Source organism: Coregonus lavaretus, assembly GCF_964263955.1.
Source record: "Coregonus lavaretus genome assembly, chromosome: 15".
Lineage (NCBI taxonomy): Eukaryota > Metazoa > Chordata > Actinopteri > Salmoniformes > Salmonidae > Coregonus > Coregonus lavaretus.
The window spans coordinates 2,315,989-2,339,051 of NC_140002.1; the positions used below are offsets into that span (position 1 = coordinate 2,315,989).

The window sequence follows — 23,063 nt, forward strand, 5'->3', positions numbered from 1 at the left end:
TTCGTTTTGTGGTTCCGGCGTTGTAGGAACACTAACCACGCCGAAAACCCGACTAGAAAAAACAAGGTATTTTCATTTTTGTGGTCGCATTCTATTAAAGCCGAAAGTTTAGATAACGCATGTGTAATAACTCAGGTTTGAAGTATAAGTATTTATACATGAGTTTTCTAATTGCAGACTGACCTCGATAAATGGATGGGTCGCTAGCCAAGCCATGGGAGTCTTGAGGCCTGCGACGTCTTTGTCTGATTGCCGATAGCATGCTTTGTGTAACTAGCTAACAAACATCCAACATTGTTGCTGGTTTTGTAAATTATCATTCAGGCATTTACTCGCTAACTAATAACAGATGTGCAATAGAATAATACGTCTAAATTCATAATCTAGCTAGCTAAGGTTACCTACTCATTCATTGAAATATTCGCGAGCCGCCTACATTACCTAGCAAGTTAACGTCAGCTAAATAAAACCTCACATTGGCTCTGTTTTTTAGGCCAGCCAGAGATTGGTATAAGGCCAGCCCATCCAAATAAAAAATTACTGTTTAGCTAGCAACTCAAATGGCCATGCCATTGATACAGGAGTTGAATAGAATAATAGACTGCTGTAAAATATTCTCTATTACGTGTTCGCCTATCTAGTAACGTTAGCTAGCTAGTGATTCCGAAATGAAATTGATTCAGAGTCTGCGTTTCCCGGGTTGCGATTTGAAGATGTGTAGAGTGGTGTGCTCTGGCTTTACCTCTCAAAATGGCTCCCGCCTGACCCGTTTGTTCTCCTTGGTAATCAGCTGTGGTTCAGCTAAGTCCCACACTCTTGCGAGATGGCCAATAATTTATATTTCGAGAACGCTAAACCATGATCCTTTTCAGTATGATACTTTTGGACGAACGGACTAAATTCACATAGAAATGTGTTGTAGATATGTAATTCTCATTGAAAACAAGCATAAGAAGCGATAGATGTGTTCTATTTGCGTTATTTCTATGCTTCCCAGTTAAGTTTCATTTTTTCATGTTTTATTTAAGGTTTTGCACACAAGCTGAAAATACAATATGTTTGGTTATGGAAAAGAGATTTCAACGCAGTTTACATGGCACAATGATTCTCTACACTATACTTCTTTGTTTTGTCAACATAAATTGAAATTAAGCTAAGTATTTTAGCAAGCAGGAAATGGCGGAGTGATTTCTGCATAGTGAATCTTTAAATGCTAGTTCCCCATCTAGATGCACTGGCTGTATAGCAGGGGTAGGCAACTAGATTCAGTTGTGGGCCATTTATGTCTGAGGGATGGTTGGGGGCCGAAACAACAACAACAACATAATAATAATAATAATATATTTGTACACTGCAAATTGGCCACAATTAAGCACACTTTTTTTTGTTGTTGTTAAAAATAACAATTTCACACCTTGATTACACTGCGCCACAATCACATATCACGTCTTTTTTTTTTTATTCGTGGGAATACTTGGGAACAGATTTTCTCCCCAAAATTTTTTGGCCTGAATTCATGGTTATATAGATATTTTTATACCAAAAACAAACAAAAACCCAAACACTGAGGGGCCCAAAAAATTTCCCTGGCTGGTTTTGGCCCGAGGGCTGCCTGTTGCTGACCCCTGATGTATAGGATCTTACTTTGACTGCCTCTCTCAAACCAGGGCTGACCGACCATAAACCAACCATGGCAGATGGAGAGGGATTTGTGGTGCGTATTCGTGGCCTTCCCTGGTCTTGCGCTGTTGACGAAGTGGCAAGATTTTTCTCTGGTAAGAAAACATGGATACTTATTTTGTTCTGCTAAATGATGTAAATGTAAATAAAAACAAGCCTCTAAGTATGTCTGAATTATTTTCAGGTGACTAAATTGGTGTAATTATATTCCAGATTGTAAAGTTGCAAACAACGGGACAAGCATCCATTTCACCTACACTCGTGAGGGTAGGCCAAGCGGCGAGGCCTTCGTAGAGCTGGAGTCGGAGGACGACCTGAAGATTGCCGTCAAGAAAGACAGAGAGACCCTGGGTCACCGATATGTGGAAGGTATTCATTAATTTGGTTTTGTCTCCCGGTTCCAATAGTGTCTTGATTTTTGATTATCTTCAAGGTGATTGTGACAACATGTTCTGATATGAGATTAGATGCTAAAGAATCCTCATGTTCTGTTTTCTGTCTCAGTCTTCAAATCGAACAACGTGGAGATGGACTGGGTCATGAAGCACACTGGTCCTAACAGCCCAGAGACTGAGGGGGACGGGCTTGTGCGGCTGCGTGGCCTTCCCTTCGGCTGTAGCAAGGAGGAGATTGTCCAGTTCTTCTTAGGTGTGTTTGGTGCCTTTTGTCCTCCAGTCCAATGAACTCTTAAGATAATCACCCTCAGTTGATATCAACATAGCTTTGAAAATACACTGCCTGTAGTTCAAGACTTGGCTGAAGGAAAATTCTAATGTTAATAGCCTCTTGGACATTGAATTGGGATCTGAACTCTGTTATTGGCTTCACAATGATAGTCCATCAGACCTGAGACTTGATTAGAGCCAAGATGGATACTTCTGTTTTGGATGAATCTTACATTCAGACCCCATAGTCATCCACTCAACATTAGCATCACTCTTATTAATTGGTACAAACAAGCACTAACTTAATTTCTCCCTACTATTCTATGGGTCCCTTTTATTTGGTTTATGTTCCCAGAATGAAGTACAAAAAAAACCAGACAGTAAGTAAATAATTGATCCAAATGCTGCCGCTCGTCTGGCACGCTGTTCATAAAGGCTATTCTTCTTTTCATAGGGTCCTCGTGTCTGATGTGTTTTTTTTTTTTTTTTTTCATTTTATTTTTGAAGAAAAAGAGCAACAACTCTGTGAATGGGCATGTGATTTATTTAATATGTCCCCCCGCTGGGGTTATCTGTCCTTGGGTTGAAGGGTTGGAAATCGTGCCAAATGGGATAACATTGCCGGTGGACTTCCAGGGGAGGAGTACGGGGGAGGCCTTCGTGCAGTTTGCTTCACAGGATATAGCTGAAAAGGCTCTAAAGAAACACAAGGACAGAATAGGGCACAGGTGGGGATGGTTGGTTGGTTGGCTGGTTACGCTGCTTTTCTTATGGTATTCACCTGTTGCCACAATTGTCTTCTGTGGTAATGACACATGCCAAGAACCTGCACATGCTACAAGGACATTCATACATGTATCCATTTCAGATCATCGCCCATAGCCTCTTCGAATTCAGAGATGCGCTTCGTATTTTTGGGCCAAAACATACTTTAGTGCTGAGTGATTGTCCTGGACTTGGTTTTGTGAGGAAGTTTTCGAATGACTTCTACTCAAAGGTGTCAGGAAACACCTTTTGTACTGTAGATGGAGAATTCAGAATATACATCACTGAACTGGGTCAGATACAAATAAAATGATTTTCATCTACGTCCCAATCCAATTAAGTTTGAATCGAATTTAAATGTGTTTTCTAAAAATGGCACCTTGACACCATGGTGTTTTTGCCCTAGATGGTACCAGTTTTCACTCTGCACTAATCCACAGGCCCTCATGGCACACAGATGTGACTGAGACCCAGTCTTCCTTGGGCCATGGATCCTGCAGTCAAAAGAAAAGCTTTGATATTCTGGGGTCAATAATGGCATAATGGTAACACTGACAGTGTAATTCTCTGGTTCTTTTGTTTATTTAAAGCATGAACAGGAAAACAGCTGTAGCATTCTAGTGGCTATTTGTCATTAACCCTAACAAGAGAAACCTCAATGTTCAGTCAGTGAAAGTCACAACTAGTTTGAGGCATTACTTCTCTTCTAGATATTATGATTGACATGCATGGACGTGAGTAACAGGACAAATGCTACAGTCCTATGTCCTTAGTGCTACCTGATTTTTTTTAATCTTTTGCTCAATAGTCGTTAAACCTTTTGAGACTGGTACCCTAGCCTAATGCTTGTCTGTGTGCCTGTAGGTATATTGAGATATTCAAGAGCAGCAATGCGGAGGTGCGGACGAACTACGAGCCCCCACGCAAAACCATGGGCGGCATGCAGAGACCAGGCCCCTACGACCGGCCTGGTGGTGGAGGCGGCCGTGGCTACAACGGCATGAGCCGAGGAGGCTCTTTCGACAGGATGCGCCGTGGGGGCTACAGCGGAGGTGAGGCTGGTGAGAAATCCAGTTCAGTTCTCCGTCCCTTCCGTCCTTTTCCCTACACATTTTTTTTTTTTTTTTTTTCTGGTTTCTGCTCTGTCTTTGGAAATTACAGGTGGATGGTGATGATGGGACACAGCAGCATGGGAAAACTGAACATGTTTTTGAACGTTAGAATGCATACTGGAGTTTGTATATTTCTAATGTATTCGTTCGTGGAACAAATCATAAGCTTTCTACCACTGTCGACTTTCCTAACAACTATAGGTTCAGATCGTTATAGCGATGGTGGTTCAAGTTTTCAGAGTACGACCGGACACTGCGTGCACATGAGGGGGCTTCCTTACCGGGCAACAGAGACTGACATCTACAGTGTGAGTACCAGAACTAGTTACATAGTATACACACTCAGCCATTGACGGTCACCTGATGGCAAGGTAAACGGTCACTGACTGGTCATGCTAATGGTTGCAATTTTTTCCCATGTAGTTTTTCTCGCCACTGAACCCAGTGCGTGTGCACATCGAGGTCGGGCCAGACGGGAGGGTGACTGGAGAGGCTGATGTGGAGTTTGCCACACATGAGGATGCTGTGGCAGCCATGTCGAAGGATAAAGCCAACATGCGTGAGTCTGCAGTAATTTAATATGTGCTGTGTGTGGGTGGTGATCACTGTTCCTGTCTGGATAGTTGCATCCTCAATCTTCTGTCTTTTTAATCCAATCAAGATGCTTGCCTTGTTTCACGCCGCCCTCTCTTCCTCAGAGCACCGTTATGTTGAGTTGTTCCTCAACTCCACGGCAGGGGGCAGCAATGGTGGCTATGGCGGACAGATGATGGGGGCAATGGGTGAGTTTATTCAGTCGGAAGGATGGGGAGTAGATGAAGGTATAAAAGTGTATTCTGGGCCAACAAGTGTAGTTCTGTGTGCAGAATCAGTTTGGCTTTAATTGGACATACACACCACATCCTCTGTAGCTCAGCTGGTAGAGCACGGCGCTTGTAACGCCAGGGTAGTGGGTTCGATCCCCGGGACCACCCATACACAAAAATTTATGCACGCATGACTGAAAGTCGCTTTGGATAAAAGCGTCTGCTAAATGGCTTATTATTATTATTATTATTGTTTGTAAGGTATTTTATTTGACAGAGTTCTATTTTCCACAGCCAACCAATCTTCCTATGGAGGCAGCCAGCAGATGAGCACTGGTTACACGGGGGGCTATAGCAACCAGTCCAGCATGGGGGGGTACAATGATTACAGTAAGTGTCAGCTCTCTGCTGCCTGTCACAGGAGGGTTGTTACTAACATTAAGCCCCATTACTTACCATATCAGATAAGAGAAATTGCTGCAGCTACATATATTTTACATCCTGGCCCTACATAGTTCACTATTTGCATCACTTACCAAAATATTACATGTGGTCATATATGCTTGGAAAGTGGAGATGCCATAGAACGTCAAAAAAGTAAACATTGCTGGAGACACATTGCCGTTTTGGAGAAGACATCGCATTTGCTAGCGAAGAGATTTGTTGTGGCAAATGAACTTGGGCTGGGAATTGCCAGGGACCTCACGATAAGATATACAGGTAAAAGTCAGTAAATTAGAATATTTTGAAAAACTTGATTTATTTCAGTAATTGCATTCAAAAGGTGTAACTTGTACATTATATTTATTCATTGCACACAGACTGATGCATTCAAATGTTTATTTCATTTAATTTTGATGATTTGAAGTGGCAACAAATGAAAATCCAAAATTCCGTGTGTCACAAAATTAGAATATTACTTAAGGCTAATACAAAAAAGGGATTTTTTAGAAATGTTGGCCAACTGAAAAGTATGAAAATGAAAAATATGAGCATGTACAATACTCAATACTTGGTTGGAGCTCCTTTTGCCTCAATTACTGCATTAATGCGGCGTGGCATGGAGTCGATGAGTTTCTGGCACTGCTCAGGTGTTATGAGAGCCCAGGTTGCTCTGATAGTGGCCTTCAACTCTTCTGCGTTGTTGGGTCTGGCATTCTGCATCTTCCTTTTCACAATACCCCACAGATTTTCTATGGGGCTAAGGTCAGGGGAGTTGGCTGGCCAATTTAGAACAGAAATACCATGGTCCGTAAACCAGGCACGGGTAGATTTTGCGCTGTGTGCAGGCGCCAAGTCCTGTTGGAACCTGAAATCTCCATCTCCATAGAGCAGGTCAGCAGCAGGAAGCATGAAGTGCTCTAAAACTTGCTGGTAGACGGCTGCGTTGACCCTTGATCTCAGGAAACAGAGTGGACCGACACCAGCAGATGACATGGCACCCCAAACCATCACTGATGGTGGAAACTTTACACTAGACTTCAGGCAACGTGGATCCTGTGCCTCTCCTGTCTTCCTCCAGACTCTGGGACCTCGATTTCCAAAGGAAATGCAAAATTTGCTTTCGTCAGAAAACATGACTTTAGACCACTCAGCAGCAGTCCAGCTCTTTTTTTCCTTAGCCCAGGTGAGACGCTTTTCGCGCTGTTTCTTGGTCAACAGTGGCTTGACACGAGGTATGCGGCAGTTGAAACCCATGTCTTTCAAGCGTCTCTTGGTGGTGGATCTTGAAGCCCTGACTCCAGCAGCTGTCCACTCCTTGTGAATCTCCCCCACATTTTTGAATGGGTTTTTTTTCACAATCTTGACTAGGGCGCGGTGATCCCTATCGCTTGTACACTTTTTCTGACCACAGTTTTTCCTTCCCTTTGCCTCTCTATTAATGTGTTTGGACACAGAGCTCTGAGAACAGCCAGCCTCTTCTGCAATAACCTTTTGTGTCTTTCCCTCCTTGTGCAATGTGTCGATGGTCGCCTTTTGGACAGCTGTCAAATCTGAAGTCTTCCCCATGTTTGTGTAGGCTTCAGAACTGGACTGAGAGACCATTTAAAGCCCTTTGCAGGTGTTTTGAGTTAATCAGCTGATTATTTTGTGGCACCAGGTGTCTTCAAAATGTAACCCTTACACAATATTCTAATTTTGTGACACACGGAATTTTGGATTTTCATTTGTTGCCACTTCAAATCATCAAAATTAAATGAAATAAACATTTGAATGCATCAGTCTGTGTGCAATGAATAAATATAATGTACAAGTTACACCTTTTGAATGCAATTACTGAAATAAATCAAGTTTTTCAAAATATTCTAATTTACTGACTTTTACCTGTATGCATTGCGAGTCTCATGATTCTATACGTATTGCGATTCGATACTGTGATTTTATTGCTCACCATACAGTGAGGGAAAAAAGTATTTGATCCCCTGCTGATTTTGTACGTTTGCCCACTGACAAAGAAATGATCAGTCTATAATTTTAATGGTAGGTTTATTTGAACAGTGAGAGACAGAATAACAACAAAAAAATCCAGAAAGACGCACGTCAAAAATGTTATAAATTGATTTGCATTTTAATGAGGGAAATAAGTATTTGACCCCCTCTCAATCAGAAAGATTTCTGGCTCCAAGGTTTCTTTTATACATGTAACAAGCTGAGATTAGGAGCACACTCTTAAAGGGAGTGCTCCTAATCTCAGCTTGTTACCTGTATAAAAGACACCTGTCCACAGAAGCAATCAATCAATCAGATACCAAACTCTCCACCATGGCCAAGACCAAAGACCTCTCCAAGGATGTCAGGGACAAGATTGTAGACCTACACAAGGCTGGAATGGGCTACAAGACCATCACCAAGCAGCTTGGTGAGAAGGTGACAACAGTTGGTGCGATTATTTGCAAATGGAAGAAACACAAAATAACTGTCAATCTCCCTCGGCCTGGGGCTCCATGCAAGATCTCACCTCGTGGAGTTGCAATGATCATGAGAACGGTGAGGAATCAGCCCAGAACTACCCGGGAGGATCTTGTCAATGATCTCAAGGCAGCTGGGACCATAATCACCAAGAAAACAATTGGTAACACACTACGCCGTGAAGGACTGAAATCCTGCAGCGCCCGCAAGGTCCCCCTGCTCAAGAAAGCACATATACAGGGCCATCTGAAGTTTGCCAATGAACATCTGAATGATTCAGAGGAGAACTGGGTGAAAGTGTTGTGGTCAGATGAGACCAAAATCGAGCTCTATGGCATCAACTCAACTTCGCCGTGTTTGGAGGAGGAGGAATGCTGCCTACGACCCCAAGAACACCATCCCGACCGTCAAACATGGAGGTGGAAACATTATGCTTTGGGGGTGTTTTTCTGTTAAGGGGACAGGACAACTTCACCGCATCAAAGGGACGATGGACGGGGCCATGTACAGTCAAATCTTGGGTGAGAACCTCCTTCCCTCAGCCAGGGCATTGAAAATGGGTCGTGGATGGGTATTCCAGCATGACAATGACCCAAAACACACGGCCAAGGCAACAAAGGAGTGGCTCAAGAAGAAGCACATTAAGGTCCTGGAGTGGCATAGCCAGTCTCCAGACCTTAATCCCATAGAAAATCTGTGGAGGGAGCTGAAGGTTCGAGTTGCCAAACGTCAGCCTCGAAACCTTAATGACTTGGAGAAGATCTACAAAGAGGAGTGGAACAAAATCCCTCCTGAGATGTATGCAAACCTGGTGGCCAACTACAAGAAACGTCTGACCTCTGTGATTGCCAACAAGGGTTTTGCCACCAAGTACGAAGTCATGTTTTGCAGAGGGGTCAAATACTTATTTCCCTCATTAAAATGCAAATCAATTTCTAACATTTTTGACATGCGTTTTTCTGGATTTTTTTGTTGTTATTCTGTCTCTCACTGTTCAAATAAACCTACCACTAAAATTATAGACTGATCATGTCTTTGTCAGTGGGCAAACGTACAAAATCAGCGGGGGATCAAATACTTTTTTCCCTCACTGTATGTCTGTTGCAGAGGGATGAGAAAGCCATGAGAACGAGTTTTGATCAGTCATGGAAATAAAAGTGCTGAAAACAAATTGGCTCCCTGTGTAAAAAGATTGAGAACAAGCTATGAAGGAACAATAATGGTGTTTTGGTGCAGGTACAGCCAACTAGCGCTAAAATATTGCGATATTGTCAATACAGTATATCGTAAAGTATCACTATATAACTCGATTTCTTTCACCCCAATCCCTCAAATTAACGGTACATAACTGAATTGTTTGCCCCACATTTAGCTAAAATGATTAGCTAGCCAGCTAAAATGTTTTATTTAGTTAGCAGTCGCATCTACAATAGTTTACTGTCAATAACATGTCTCCAAAAATGACGTGGTGTCTCCAATTTTGTTGACATTTTACAATTGTGATGCCCATCCATGAGTATCCACTTTCTTTGCATATATATTTTTTGTATTGGAGAAGGTAAGTCTGCGTCGGTAATAATGTTGGTATTTCTTTTTCCTGTTAGGTAATCAGAGCGGGATGAGCAGCAGTTACTATGGCAGCAGCCGTGGCTCCGTGGGCATGAATGGCAGCATGGGAGCAGGATGGGGCATGTAGGGGTTCCGGGGGGTGGTGTGGAAAACTAGCTTCTTCGCTGTTGGCAAAATTATGTTATGTTTGTTTGTTCGAGAGGGTTACAGATTCTGTACATACTGGAGTGGTTCAACTCTATTGTATGAAAGATGAGGGGAGGACAAGTTTTTACCACAGCCTTTCTTAACCTTAACTTAACTCACTGAAGTCAGTATGTTTGTTTTGTTTTTTTGTATTGTGAATCCGAGACAGCACAGGGTGATGGATTTCGGTTCCACCCTAGTTATACCTGTAGTTCAAGCCTGAATGACTGGATTCTGTTTGAAGCAACGTGTGCTTTTGTAAATATGGTAATCATGATTGCTCCTCCGAGACAAACATTTTCAGCTCCTTTTTCATAGTTTCTATAAACTTGCGTTGAGCCTGAGGGATTTTTATAATGTTAAAGAGCATGTTGAAATAGCCTCTTGTTAAATAAACAGGATATTCTTTTTGGTTGACTCTCAAACTGCTAAATGTTTTAAACCTTGTAATAGTCGTCTCATCTCTTCTCACTGTCTTGGTTTTGATTCTGTTATTGGGCATCGTTAATAAACTTGTTAACATATTTTCTCTTCTCATTCCTTTTAAAGCAATATATTTTGGGGCAATCACCACGGGCTTGTTTCCCAGACACCTAAATGCTATTCCTGGAATAAATAGAGTGCTCATTGGCGTTCTACTGTTAGTTACTACTACCCCATTCTAACACTGGGTGGCGCTGTTGACCTATTTTGCTCATAGTCGTGCTTTGTAATGCATGCTAGGGGCCCATTGAACCAGAATCTGGGCGATTCTCCTTTAATCCTTTAAAAGAATACTCCATATTCAACGACTCCTTTGTTAACCCAGATTCTGGTTTAGGGGCCTAAGTATCCTGAGCACACGTTCAAGAGTTTAGGAATACCATTCAGTAGTGAAAGGTGCATGCCATATTGTTATTTCTGTATTTCACAGTAAGATGTGATAATGTATTGACCTGTCAGCAGCTCCTGCTCGGACCATTGCAAAATACCTCTACTATTCTCCGTACGCTTCTCGTAATAGCCCACCTACCCTAGGCCTTCAGAAAGCGCACCAGTATTTTTTTTTTTTGGGGGGGGGGGATGGATCAGCTTAATATTGCAGATGGATTGTATCTTCTATCAATGTAATTGTCTGCATCACTTCCAATCCCCCATGTTTTTTTATTTTTTAAAATATATATATACTCCCCTTTATTACTTTTCAACCCCACCATCCTTTCCCTACTTGGAGTAAATTAGTGAACAACAATGCCCAGGCCTCTACTTCCAGCCTATACTTACTATCTACACCTTATGGACAGAGTTAATTTTACTTTTTATTTTATTTTTTATTGCTCCTGAACTTCTTCTACTCTCAACCTCTCCGATCATTTTCATGATGTCCATCCGGTTTGCTTCTATATGCCATATATTTCTAACTGTGCTCTTTCCCAAAAGCTCCCAACATACAACCTATATACTTATTATGGACACAGTATGCTTACACTATTAGCTATCTTTGTTGTTATTTGTTATTAGTCCCATCCTTCAACTCCATTCAATACCTCCCATCTATCTCTTAACACCATCCATACAGTATAGGATTTCTATTTGCCATATATATTTCAACCGTACTGTGATGTTTTACAAAAGTTCTGAACCTTTCTATTCTCATTGCTTCTACAGATTCTGAATTAAAAATAAACATTTTTGCTAAAAGTATTATTATATTATTGATTGATTGACTATGACTTTTCAGATCACCCAGTAATGCTATCTGCAAGGTTAGTTCCAGGTAAATATTGCAATCCTTTAGCCATTCCTGGACCTGTGTCCAAAAACAAGCTACCAATGGACAGAACCAAAACAAATGATCTAATGATTCTGTCTCTTCACAGCAAAATCTGCAGAGCTGGGAAGATTGTATCCCCCATATAAATAACATTCTATTGGTAGCAAGAATTTTATATAATAATTTAAATTGAAAGATTCTAAGTTTTGAATCCGGTGTCGTTTTGCGTGTCAGTTCATAAACACTATGCCATTAGTTCCAATATCGTCTCTGTACCTGTCCGTATGCGCGCGTAGGCTAAATACCGTCCATTATATTTAACATATATTTGATCAACTTCCATCCTCGGACAAATCAAAGATTTTTGTTATAAAATGATTGGCCCATAATACAGAATTATAGTGATCGCTTGAGATGTGTAAATTGAAAGTCTAAAAAAGTGAACCTTTTGACGCACGTGCATGATTATTAGGTCTATGCTAAAGGCTTCCTTTATTATAGGATAGGCAGGATAACGTAGTGCATATAACCTGCCATCGCTGGCTTTCTGCTGGACTGATCATCACAGTGGAGGTTACGGACTGTCAGAAATAATGACATTAGGATGTCCGCTCATTGAATACTAGGAATAGGTCTCTGGTATCTGCCATGAAATTCACACTACAGCATAGGCTCAGCCTCCTTTATTGAAAGGTGTGGCCATGAATCATTGGGAGGCGACATACATAATTGCTCCAGTAGGAAAATGAACAGTTCTTTTCCAACAGCCCGCGCCAAGCAGTAGACTGTGATACAGAGGTCACTTGCTGAGAAGCAGCGACACCTTTAGCTTACTGGACGTATACACGTTTAACTGGGCATAGATCGTACCGTGGAATTTAGATCAAAAGGATCACGCCTCATTCTGAGTTTATTTTCAGTAGCTCCAAAAAATGAATATTGTATACCTCAGATCTGCGCTTTTTCTCGCTTATGGATCCGGTGAGTGAGTCGGGACCAATGACTGGTCGGGACTTAAAACCAAACCGTGACAATGTTGCAGCGATCTGTTTATCTTGGGGTTATATTATATAGGCTAGCCCAGCCGTTCGAAAAATGTATAGAATAATCATATATTATGTAGGAATATATAATAGTAGGCTTACTAGGCTATATATGACATTTCTTAACATAGGTTTTAACATGTATAGCCTAATATGTCAAACTATTTAATGTGTCAATGAACTGGAGTCGGGGCATGTTTCCTCTCTGTTCTCTCTCTCTTGTCACTCGGGAGGCATTAACCTACTTTGTGTGTCTGCATTCAATCTCATGCTTTAATAGTATTCTAATAAAAGTTACCCATGTGTGTGTCTCCAGTGTGTTTCAGGCTATCAAGTGGTGCCTCTGCCATTACCATTGACCAGCACGAAGATAACTCTCCTGCCCAATTAGCTGTGGTCAGTCTCCTCCACAATGATCTGAAAACAAGAGACAACCAGCTAGAATATGACAAGGAGGAGGAGTACTATTATGAACATGGTGAAGAGGACTATCTGTCTGGGGATTACGAAATGGAATTTCCAAAAGGTACAGCAGTTTACCACAGTTTATTTCTATTTATTCATCAGATTCACGTTTTGCATAAGGAACCTATTTACAATGTATAGGGATCTTATCGCTCCGAATCCCAATTATTTGTTGTTAATAAATATATTGCACGTTATTTGACGTTCCCGTCTTCCTCTCATCTCCAGTGGCATTTTCCACCAAGCCGAAAGATCTGCCCATGTCTCCCTACACAGACAGGAGAAGGGCGAGCAAGAGAAACGGCAAGGGTAAGAAGAGGAACCCCTGTCTGAGGAAATATAAAGACTACTGCATTCATGGGGTCTGCCAATACCTGAGAGAGCTACGAGAGCCATCCTGCATGTGAGCCCCATCCCCTCATTCAGCGCCATATCTGTATTTTGTTAGAGACACTTATCATCTGTGATTGTGTCTCCAAACTCAAGTCACTGTTTACTGTATTTCTTTTTTAGATGTCTGCCGGGATACTCTGGTGAGCGGTGTCACCTTTTCAGCCTGCCGGTGACAAAGGAAGCAGGAGGCTACAACAGGACAATAGCGCTGGCTGTGGTAGCAGTGGTTGTGTCCTTTCTGTGTCTGACAGTCATCGCCATTTTAATGGCCATCAGGTCAGTGTGCCTCAGAACTTGTTTCTTGTCTTTTAAAAAGTTTGAGATGTTTCAGGATCACCAACTCGCCCCTGTCCTGTCCACCAATATTATTAACATACTGTTTTCCTCCATTGTCATATTAGGTGTCATAAGCAAGGTCAATACAACCTTGACAATGAGAAGGTCAAGCTTGAGGCGGTCGCACATCCCTGATAATCTAGTGACAGAGTGAGTGTCTTTCTATTACACAACGATTCATGGCCTCATACAGTTTTTTTTTGTCTGAGGCATTGTCATAAAGTTATGTGAATAGGTGGTTGCTTATTGTTTCTCCATGTGCTCTATTTCCGCTAGGAGGATGACAATTCTACCTCAGTTCATTTGAAGGTAAAGTTCATCCCCAAGAGGAACCTGTGGTGACGCAGGGGGGAGATGTATTATGTCTACCTCGTAGGACACCTGCATGGTCTGACAGACCTCCTGAATGAAAGTTTGGATGGCAAACCATGATTATATGCGTGGGCCGTTTCCCAATTGGAACAGAAATCTCCATGAACTAAATTGGGGCAAACGAACTTGACTGAAGTCATTTTACATGACACAGAGGAATTAAAGCTGACCGAGGAGAGAATTTAGGGAATTTAGATTGTTGTCAGTTGGTGTCACTCCTACGTGATGCTCGTCCCTCAAGCTATCTGACATACAGTATCACAATAGGGAAATGATTGTGCCCTCTCAGCTGTGTGAAGCTTTCCTCCTCCATCTGAAATTACATTATTTGTAGAAAAGTGTGCCTAATCTCCATGTGGTTTTTGTATGTGGTTTTTTACCAGCATTTTCATTGTAGTATGGTGTATTGTATCAGTCCTTTAAATAATTTATTTATTGAGTACTTAAGAGGTATTTATTCAGATTTATACTTGCTTTTTTTATGTTCAGAGTGCACTGTCAGTTTGTTTGTATGCTTCTGTATTCTGTCATATTTATGTTAATATGTATTTATAGCGTAGAAACAACATGCTGCTCAAGTTTTAATATAATATTTTTGGTTATACCAAAATAATAAACCTCAGAAGAAAACAGAATTGCAGAAGAAATGCTGAAGGTGAAAGAGCATTCATTATGTACTTGTTTCTATTTCACGGACAGAGTGAGGTTTGAACAATCAATAATGCCAGAAATAAAACATTTTGTCAAAAATGTGAGGAATAAGGACAGAGTTTGATGTAAACTGCAATTCGATGAAACATCAACTTGAGAAATGTTTTCAGAACGAAAAGGGCAAAAATAAACACAGCTTTTCACAGTCAAATTCCATGTAGTTCTCATTTTTGTAGTTTCTGGTTTTATTTTCTTTACTGATTAAGTTATATGTGTTTGCAAAATACTGTTTTACCTACACCCTTTCTGTTCCAATCATGTTTGCCAGTCACTGTAGATATTCTGGGAACATCATGTGCTATGATAATAGGGAGTTTATGTGGTTTGACCACCGGCGCCATTTTAGTTGGTCAGGAAACCCCCTAGGAAGCACTTCCTGCAGCTGCAGTGGTAAAACTAATCTCTTGATTTAGATATGTTATCACAAATCAGGCTTGGTAGACAGATTCTACAGTGACCATCTGTAGTTGAAATACTACAGGTATAGGGAATAGCTGACTGCTAAACAAAGTGAAAGACGTCAGTGGAATGACCAGCTTCCCTATTTTTTCACCAGGACATATCCATGAATGCAATAATAATAATTTGGCTGGGCGCTTATATTTGTCCTATTTCACACATGTACAAGTGTGTATTTATACGCATGTGTGAATTGGAAATATAATATTTTACATATCACAACTCTCCCTGAGACACCCTCAGAGACTGGGGTCACAGCACAGGCGGACTTACCATTAAGCAGAAGAGGCAATTGCCTCAGGCCTCACATCATCAAGGGGCCTCATGAGCTGGGCATTAAAATTAAAATACATTTGAAAACATTCTTCGCTTGAGGCCCCCGTCATGTTCCGTTGAAGGCATAATAAGTAAATAATTAGAAAATCCCCATTAAAATATGTCTGTTTAAGCTAGAGGTAGAGTATCTGCCTTGTGCAGTGGAAGGTGTCCGAGCTACAGCGGTGTTTGTCAGACCATGAGACATCCCGAAAATCAGTCTTCTCACAAAAACATCTGTAGCGTCCGAACGGTATCACACTAATATGACACCTCTATGGAAAGATGACTCTCACAAACACGATGGCGTTCTCAGTTTTGCTCTACGAACCCTACAAGTTTCACAATCAATCAAAGTGTCACATGCTTCATAAACAACGTGTGGACTAACAATTAAATGCTTTTTTTTTTCTTTTTTTTTCCTGGGGGTAGATCAGCTTAATATTGCAGATAGATTGTAACTTCTATCAATGTAATTGTCTGCATCACTTCCAATCCCCCATGTTTTTTATATATATACTCCCCTTTATTACTTTTCAACCCCGCCATCCTTTCCCTACTTGGGGTAAATTAGTGAACAACAATGCCCAGGCCTCTACTTCCAGCCTATACTTACTATCTACACCTTATGGACACAGTCAATTTTACAATAATTCTATTTTATTTGTTTTTGCTCCTGAACTTATTCTACTCTCAACCTCTCCGATCATTTTCATGATGTCCATCCGGTTTGCTTCTATATGCCATATCTTTCTAACTGTGCTCTTTCCCAAAAGCTCCCAACATACAACCTATATACTTATTATGGACACAGTGTGCTTACATTATTAGTTATCTTGTTATTATTTGTTGTTATTTGTTATTAGTCCCATCCTTCAACTCCATTCAATACCTTCCATCTATCTCTTATCACCATCCATACAGTATAGGATTTCTATTTGCCATATATATTTCAACCGTACTGTGATGTTTTACAAAAGTTCTGAACCTTTCTATTCTCATTGCTTCTACAGATTCTGATTTTTTTGTTTTTTGTTTTGCTAAAAGTATTATTATATCATTGATCGATTGACTATGACTTTTCAGATCACCCAGTAGTGCTATCTGCAAGGTTAGCTCCAGGTAAATATTGCAATCCTTTAGCCATTCCTGGACCTGTGTCCAAAAACAAGCTACAAATGGACAGAACCAAAACAAATGATCTAATGATTCTGTCTCTTCACAGCAAAATCTGCAGAGCTGGGAAGATTGTGTCCCCAATATAAATAACATTCTATTGGTAGCAAGAATTTTATATAATAATTTAAATTGAAAGATTCTAAGTTTTGAATCCGGTGTCATTTTGCGTGTCAGTTCATAAACACTATGCCATGGGTTCGGTACGTCAAAAATCTCTTCCCAACTATTTTGCAATCTATATGGGACGGCTGTCAATCCTTTGGTCCTTAAGTGAAACTGATATACTTTTTTTATTTATCACAGTTTTCCTTAACCAATTATGTTCTTTAATGCAAGGCCGACAGACAAGTTCCTTACTTTCTCCCCCTTCCACTTTCCTCTTCCACTTTTGCGGTAAGGCTGCAATTATTTGGTTGTAATTTTGGGTAGAGCAGACATTTCCATATGTTTTTGTTAGCTGCATGTGCGACAACTCCACCAGTCCTACCGATGATATAATTTACGAAGATTATACCTTTTTTAAACATTCTGTCAATATTTGTTGCATTATTTGTTCTGTCGTTTCTTGAGGATTAAATTGAAATTGCAACCAACTTTCTATGGCTTGTTTTAGAAATAGTGATATTTGGGAGATGATTTCCTTTTCAAATAACTGAAAATGAGTTGTTGTAATCTGAATAAAGGGAAAAAGGCCATTCTTGAACATTGGGTGAGACAATCTTACTAATTTGCTTGAGAACCAGTTCGGATTTAAGTATAACTTTTGTATGACTGAAGCTTTTAGTGATAGGTCTAATGCTTTAATATTCAATAATTTCTGTCCTCCGAATTCATATTCATTATATAAATAGGCCCTTTTAATTTTGTCTGGCTTGCCGTTCCAAATAAAATTGAATATTTTTTTCTAATATAATTTAGAAAACTGTTCGCTAGGCGTAGGCAAGACCATAAGCAAATAGGTAAACTGGGATAATACTAAAGAGTTAATCAGGGTGATTTTTCCACAAATTGACAGGTATTTACCTTTCCATGGTAGTAAGATCTTATCTATTTTTGCTAACTTTCTATTTATTGAAGTGAGATCATTTATTTCCTTTGGGATATGTATTCCGAGTATATCCACATCACCATCAGACCATTTTATTGGTAAACTACATGGTAATGTAAAAATTGTATTTTTTAGTGATCCAATACATAATATAGTACATTTGTCATAATTTGGTTGTAATCCAGAGAGGTTAGAAAATGTATCTAGATCCTCTATGAGGCTGTGGAGGGATTCTAGTTGTGGATTTAAAAGAAAACATGAATCATCAGCGTACAATGACACCTTTGTTTTTAAGCCCTGGATTTCTAATCCTCTGATATTATTATTGGATCTGATTTTAATAGCTAACATCTCGATGGCCACAATAAATAGATATGCCGATAGTGGACAACCTTGTTTCACTCCTCTTGACAGTTTAAAACTTTCTGAGAAATAGCCATTATTTACTATTTTACACCTAGGGTTACTATACATGATTTTGACCCATTTTATAAGAGATTCTCCAAACAGTGAAATGCTTACTTGTGGGCTCTTCCCAACAATGCAGAGAGATAGAAAATAGAGAAATAATAGAAAAGTAAAACACATAATAATAAAAGTAATAATAGACACACAATGATTAACAATAACTTGGCTATATGCACGGGGTACCAGTACCGAGTCGATGTGCAGGGGTGTCACGAGAGTCATCTGAAGGTAACCCGGTACTGGGCTGAAAAATGAATGGAAGTGAATCTGGCATTTCCACGTTAAAGGTATATGGGTAATTCCACTGTAAAAACATTTCTGAGCTTTCTTATATCACTCAGATATAGGACAGACACTTCAAAACAACTTCATTTTGATTACATTTTGGACAGTTTTTCCATGTATGAATCTATTATTAAATGCGTTTCTATGGGCTAATAGCAGTAAGGCCAAATTCAATGTTTCATCAAATAATCAAATCATGATTTCATATTCATTTTTTGCGGGGGATACCTACAGGGGTCCTGCAATTCAAAATCAAATAGCTAAATTATCCTTGGTATGACCATCTTAAAACAATTCCATATGTTATCTCAGTAGAAACCCGGCCCTTAGACTCTAAGGGGATACAATATGCATTTATTTAGTAAAAAGACAGGTGCTGGTGATAAAACTGCCATTGTCGTCGAGGCAGCAAACATGTATATGTATCCCATGTATCTGAAATATTATGGCATTATGTCATACTCTTTTTGGCCAGACAGCATCAGATGCATGGGCTACATATAGTAAGACTCAGCCACTTGCGGATTGAAGGAAAGTTGGCGGGTGCACAGTGCACTGTTCGGACGCTGGAATTATTTTGGATGAATGTGCGAAGGTAAGCTACTTTTTGAAGTGCGTTGTTTGACAATCAGATCAAAACATCATGACTGGTCTCTGCCGGGGGCCTCCAAATCACTACATTACATTTACATTTTAGTCATTTAGCAGACGCTCTTATCCAGAGCGACTTACAGTTAGTGAATACATATTTTTTTATACTGGCCCCCCGTGGGAATTGAACCCACAACCCTGGCGTTGCAAACGCCATGCTCCATCAACTGAGCTACATCCCTGCCGGCCATTCCCTCCCCTACCCTGGACGACGCTGGGCCAATTGTGCGCCGCCCATGAGTCTCCCGGTCGCGGCCGGCTGCGACAGAGCCTGGAATCGAACCAGGATCTCTAGTGGCACAGTTAGCACTGCGATGCAGTGCCTTAGACCACTGCGCCACTCGGGAGTACTACGTCCGCCACTGGGTCAAGGTCTGCCATTATCAACAGCCCCCCTGGTGCAATTAGGATTAAGTGCCTTGCTCTAGTAGGGCACATCGACAGATTAGCACCCTTTTGGTTACCTTGATGTCTAGACCTTTATGGCAGTGGTGGTAGTCCACATAGTCATTGATTCCAGCCCAGGGCTACGCTTTAACCGCTAGGCTACCTGCCGGCTATGGCCTCTGTCATTATGCATTCATATAGGCTACAGGCCTTGGTGGAAGAGCAAGCCCTGGGCTGGAATCAATGACTGTGGACTACCACCACTGCCATAAAGGGCTGGACATCAAGGCAGGGATCATCAACTAGATCAAGCCACGAGTTGATTTTTTCTTGAGCGGACGGTCAGAGGGTCAGAACGTAGTTAAAAATAATTTGTAGTCTGCAAATTAACCGCAAGAAGCCCAAACAAATATCATATTTGAGTAAAACATAATAATTTCAAACCTTGCTTACGTTTGTATAAGATCACGTGTCTCTCTATTACGAGTGGGAACACTTGGGAACAGATTTACAAAATTAAAATCCCTTGAAGCTGATTTCCTGGTGTTTTTACAGACTTTTATGTCCAATTAATTTCTTTGCTCAGAAAACTTGTGGGCGGGGCCAATAAAACCGGGATGCCAGTTGGGGAACCCTGCCATATAGGCTACTCTCACATACAGAGAAAGTGTATTTTGATGCTGACAAAATATGACAGCCATAATCATTAAAGCAAATGTTTTTATGGTCCTTTTGTAAAAGTGAGTCTGGGCAGTGGGCAGCTGTGGCTGTACAAGGCAGAAAGGGTAGGCTACGTTTAGGAGCGTGGTTTGTTGTGACGTTCTCCCTGTGTTCAACATGACGGTAGAGGTGAAGAAGGTAAAACATGAAACCCTCTTTTCATTGTTTCTATTGAATACAATGGTCTAATAATTTGAGTGTACCGGGGACATGATTCAACATGTATAAGCGTTAGTTACAACAAAGGTGATTGAGTCATGCATGGCATAAAGACTCATGCACTGTTAGCTAGCTAGCTAAGCTCGTGGCAGTTAGGTTAACTAGCTACAGACAGTGTACGCTTTTTTTTATTTTTACAGTGTACTACAGTGTAACTTTTAACAATTCTACCCCTGGTTAGATAGTTACATGAAAATGAGATTTGACACAATTATTCATACCTTATATTTTCATAAACCAATGTTAGACATACCTAGTCAAACAAAACTAGCTAGCCAAGCTAGCTGCAGCAGAGCAGAGCGGGATCATCAATAATTTTGACCAGACCTAGGTTCACTATTTACTTTAGCCGTGTTAAACTTGAGCTTGCCTGTTGTAATAGAAAAGTCCCAAAAGTGTAGACCCCACCCACCTCAAATAGGCCTACTGTAGTATGTGAACTCAGATCTGATTTTGACATAATGCTGTCTTATTTGTTCTTGTAGGTCTTTGCAGAGCTGCAATTGAAAGTGTTTATTTTCAATTTACAATCTGTATAAACAATGAGAATAGAAAGGTTCAGAACTTTTGTAAAACATCACAGTACAGTTGAAAAATATATATGTATGAAAGATGAGGGGAGGACAAGTTTTTACCACAGCCTTTCTTAACCTTAACTTAACTCACTGAAGTCAGTATGTTTATGTTTTTTTTTTTTTTTTTGTGAATCCGAGACAGCACAGGGTGATGGATTTCGGTTCCACCCTAGTTATACCTGTAGTTCAAGCCTGAATGACTGGATTCTGTTTGAAGCAATGTGTGCTTTTGTAAATATGGTAATCATGATTGCTCCTCCGAGACAAACATTTTCAGCTCCTTTTTCATAGTTTCTATAAACTTGCGTTGAGCCTGAGGGATTTTTATAATGTTAAAGAGCATGTTGAAATAGCCTCTTGTTAAATAAACAGGATATTATTTTTGGTTGACTCTCAAACTGCTAAATGTTTTAAACCTTGTAATAGTCGTCTCATCCCCTCTCACTGTCTTGGTTTTGATTCTGTTATTGGGCATCGTTAATAAACTTGTTAACATATTTTCTCTTCTCATTCCTTTTAAAGCAATATATTTTGGGGCAATCACCACGGGCTTGTTTCCCAGACACCTAAATGCTATTCCTGGAATAAATAGAATGCTCATTGGCGTTCAACTGTTAGTTACTACTACCCCATTCTAACACTGGGTGGCGCTGTTGACTTATTTTGCTCATAGTCGTGCTTTGTAATGCATGCTAGGGGCCCATTGAACCAGAATCTGGGCGATTCTCCTTTAATCCTTTAAAAGAATACTCCATATTCAACGACTCCTTTGTTAACCCAGATTCTGGTTTAGGGGCCTAAGTATCCTGAGCACACGTTCAAGAGTTTAGGAATACCATTCAGTAGTGAAAGGTGCACGCCATATTGTTATTTCTGTATTTCACAGTAAGATGTGATAATGTATTGACCTGTCAGCAGCTCCTGCTCGGAGCATTGCAAAATACCTCTACTATTCGCCGTACGCTTCTGGTAATAGCCCACCTACCCTAGGCCTTCAGAAAGCGCACCAGTATTTTTTTTTTTGGGGGGGGGGGGGGGGGGGGGGGGGGGGGGGGATGGATCAGCTTAATATTGCAGATAGATTGTATCTTCTATCAATGTAATTGTCTGCATCACTTCCAATCCCCCATGTTTTTTAATTTTTTTTATATATATATACTCCCCTTTATTACTTTTCAACCCCACCATCCTTTCCCTACTTGGAGTAAATTAGTGAACAACAATGCCCAGGCCTCTACTTCCGGTCTATACTTACTATCTACACCTTATGGACAGAGTTAATTTTACAATAATTCTATTATATATATTTTTATTTATTTTATTTTTTATTGCTCCTGAACTACTTATACTCTCAACCTCTCCGATCATTTTCATGATGTCCATCTGGTTTGCTTCTATATGCCATATCTTTCTAACTGTGCTCTTTCCCAAAAGCTCCCAACATACAACCTATATACTTATTATGGACACAGTATGCTTACATTATTAGCTATCTTTGTTATTATTTGTTGTTATTTGTTATTAGTCCCATCCTTCAACTCTATTCAATACCTCCCATCTATCTCTTAACACCATCCATATAGGATTTCTATTTGCCATATATATTTCAATCGTACTGTGATGTTTTACAAAAGTTCTGAACCTTTCTATTCTCATTGCTTCTACAGATTGTGAATTAAAAATAAACATTTTTGCTAAAAGTATTATTATATTATTGATTGATTGACTATGACTTTTCAGATCACCCAGTAATGCTATCTGCAAGGTTAGTTCCAGGTAAATATTGCAATCCTTTAGCCATTCCTGGACCTGTGTCCAAAAACAAGCTACAAATGGACAGAACCAAAACAAATGATCTAATGATTCTGTCTCTTCACAGCAAAATCTGCAGAGCTGGGAAGATTGTATCCCCCATATAAATAACATTCTATTGGTAGCAAGAATTTTATATAATAATTTAAATTGAAAGATTCTAATTTTTGAATCCGGGG

The 23,063-nt window shown here is 40.2% G+C and overlaps 2 protein-coding genes across 6 annotated transcripts; both read left to right on the top strand.

The window, feature by feature from the left end:
• On the top strand, positions 1-10,219 carry LOC311142434 (heterogeneous nuclear ribonucleoprotein H2-like). 4 transcript variants are annotated; one of them, XM_084178080.1, is made up of 11 exons: positions 1-66; positions 1,668-1,775; positions 1,894-2,049; positions 2,185-2,328; positions 2,935-3,073; positions 3,975-4,171; positions 4,424-4,530; positions 4,646-4,781; positions 4,921-5,004; positions 5,323-5,422; positions 9,543-10,219. In XM_084178080.1, the coding sequence occupies exons 2-11, from the start codon at positions 1,691-1,693 to the stop codon at positions 9,544-9,546; spliced, it is 1,152 nt and encodes a 383-aa protein (XP_084034206.1). In that variant the 5' UTR covers positions 1-66; positions 1,668-1,690; the 3' UTR covers positions 9,547-10,219. The 4 variants fall into 4 exon arrangements, with proteins under 4 accessions (XP_084034206.1, XP_084034204.1, XP_084034207.1 ...); XM_084178078.1 differs by having other exon boundaries at positions 5,323-5,418; XM_084178081.1 differs by having other exon boundaries at positions 3,975-4,162.
• A 1,995-nt stretch (positions 10,220-12,214) lies between these two features.
• Positions 12,215-14,914, top strand: LOC311142653 (proheparin-binding EGF-like growth factor). Of its 2 annotated transcripts, none has more exons than XM_084178306.1 (6): positions 12,215-12,427; positions 12,806-13,015; positions 13,183-13,357; positions 13,468-13,623; positions 13,749-13,833; positions 13,960-14,914. In XM_084178306.1, the coding sequence occupies exons 1-5, from the start codon at positions 12,379-12,381 to the stop codon at positions 13,816-13,818; spliced, it is 660 nt and encodes a 219-aa protein (XP_084034432.1). In that variant the 5' UTR covers positions 12,215-12,378; the 3' UTR covers positions 13,819-13,833; positions 13,960-14,914. The 2 variants fall into 2 exon arrangements, with proteins under 2 accessions (XP_084034432.1, XP_084034433.1); XM_084178307.1 differs by having other exon boundaries at positions 12,234-12,427; positions 13,231-13,357.
• Positions 14,915-23,063: the final 8,149 nt, after the last annotated feature.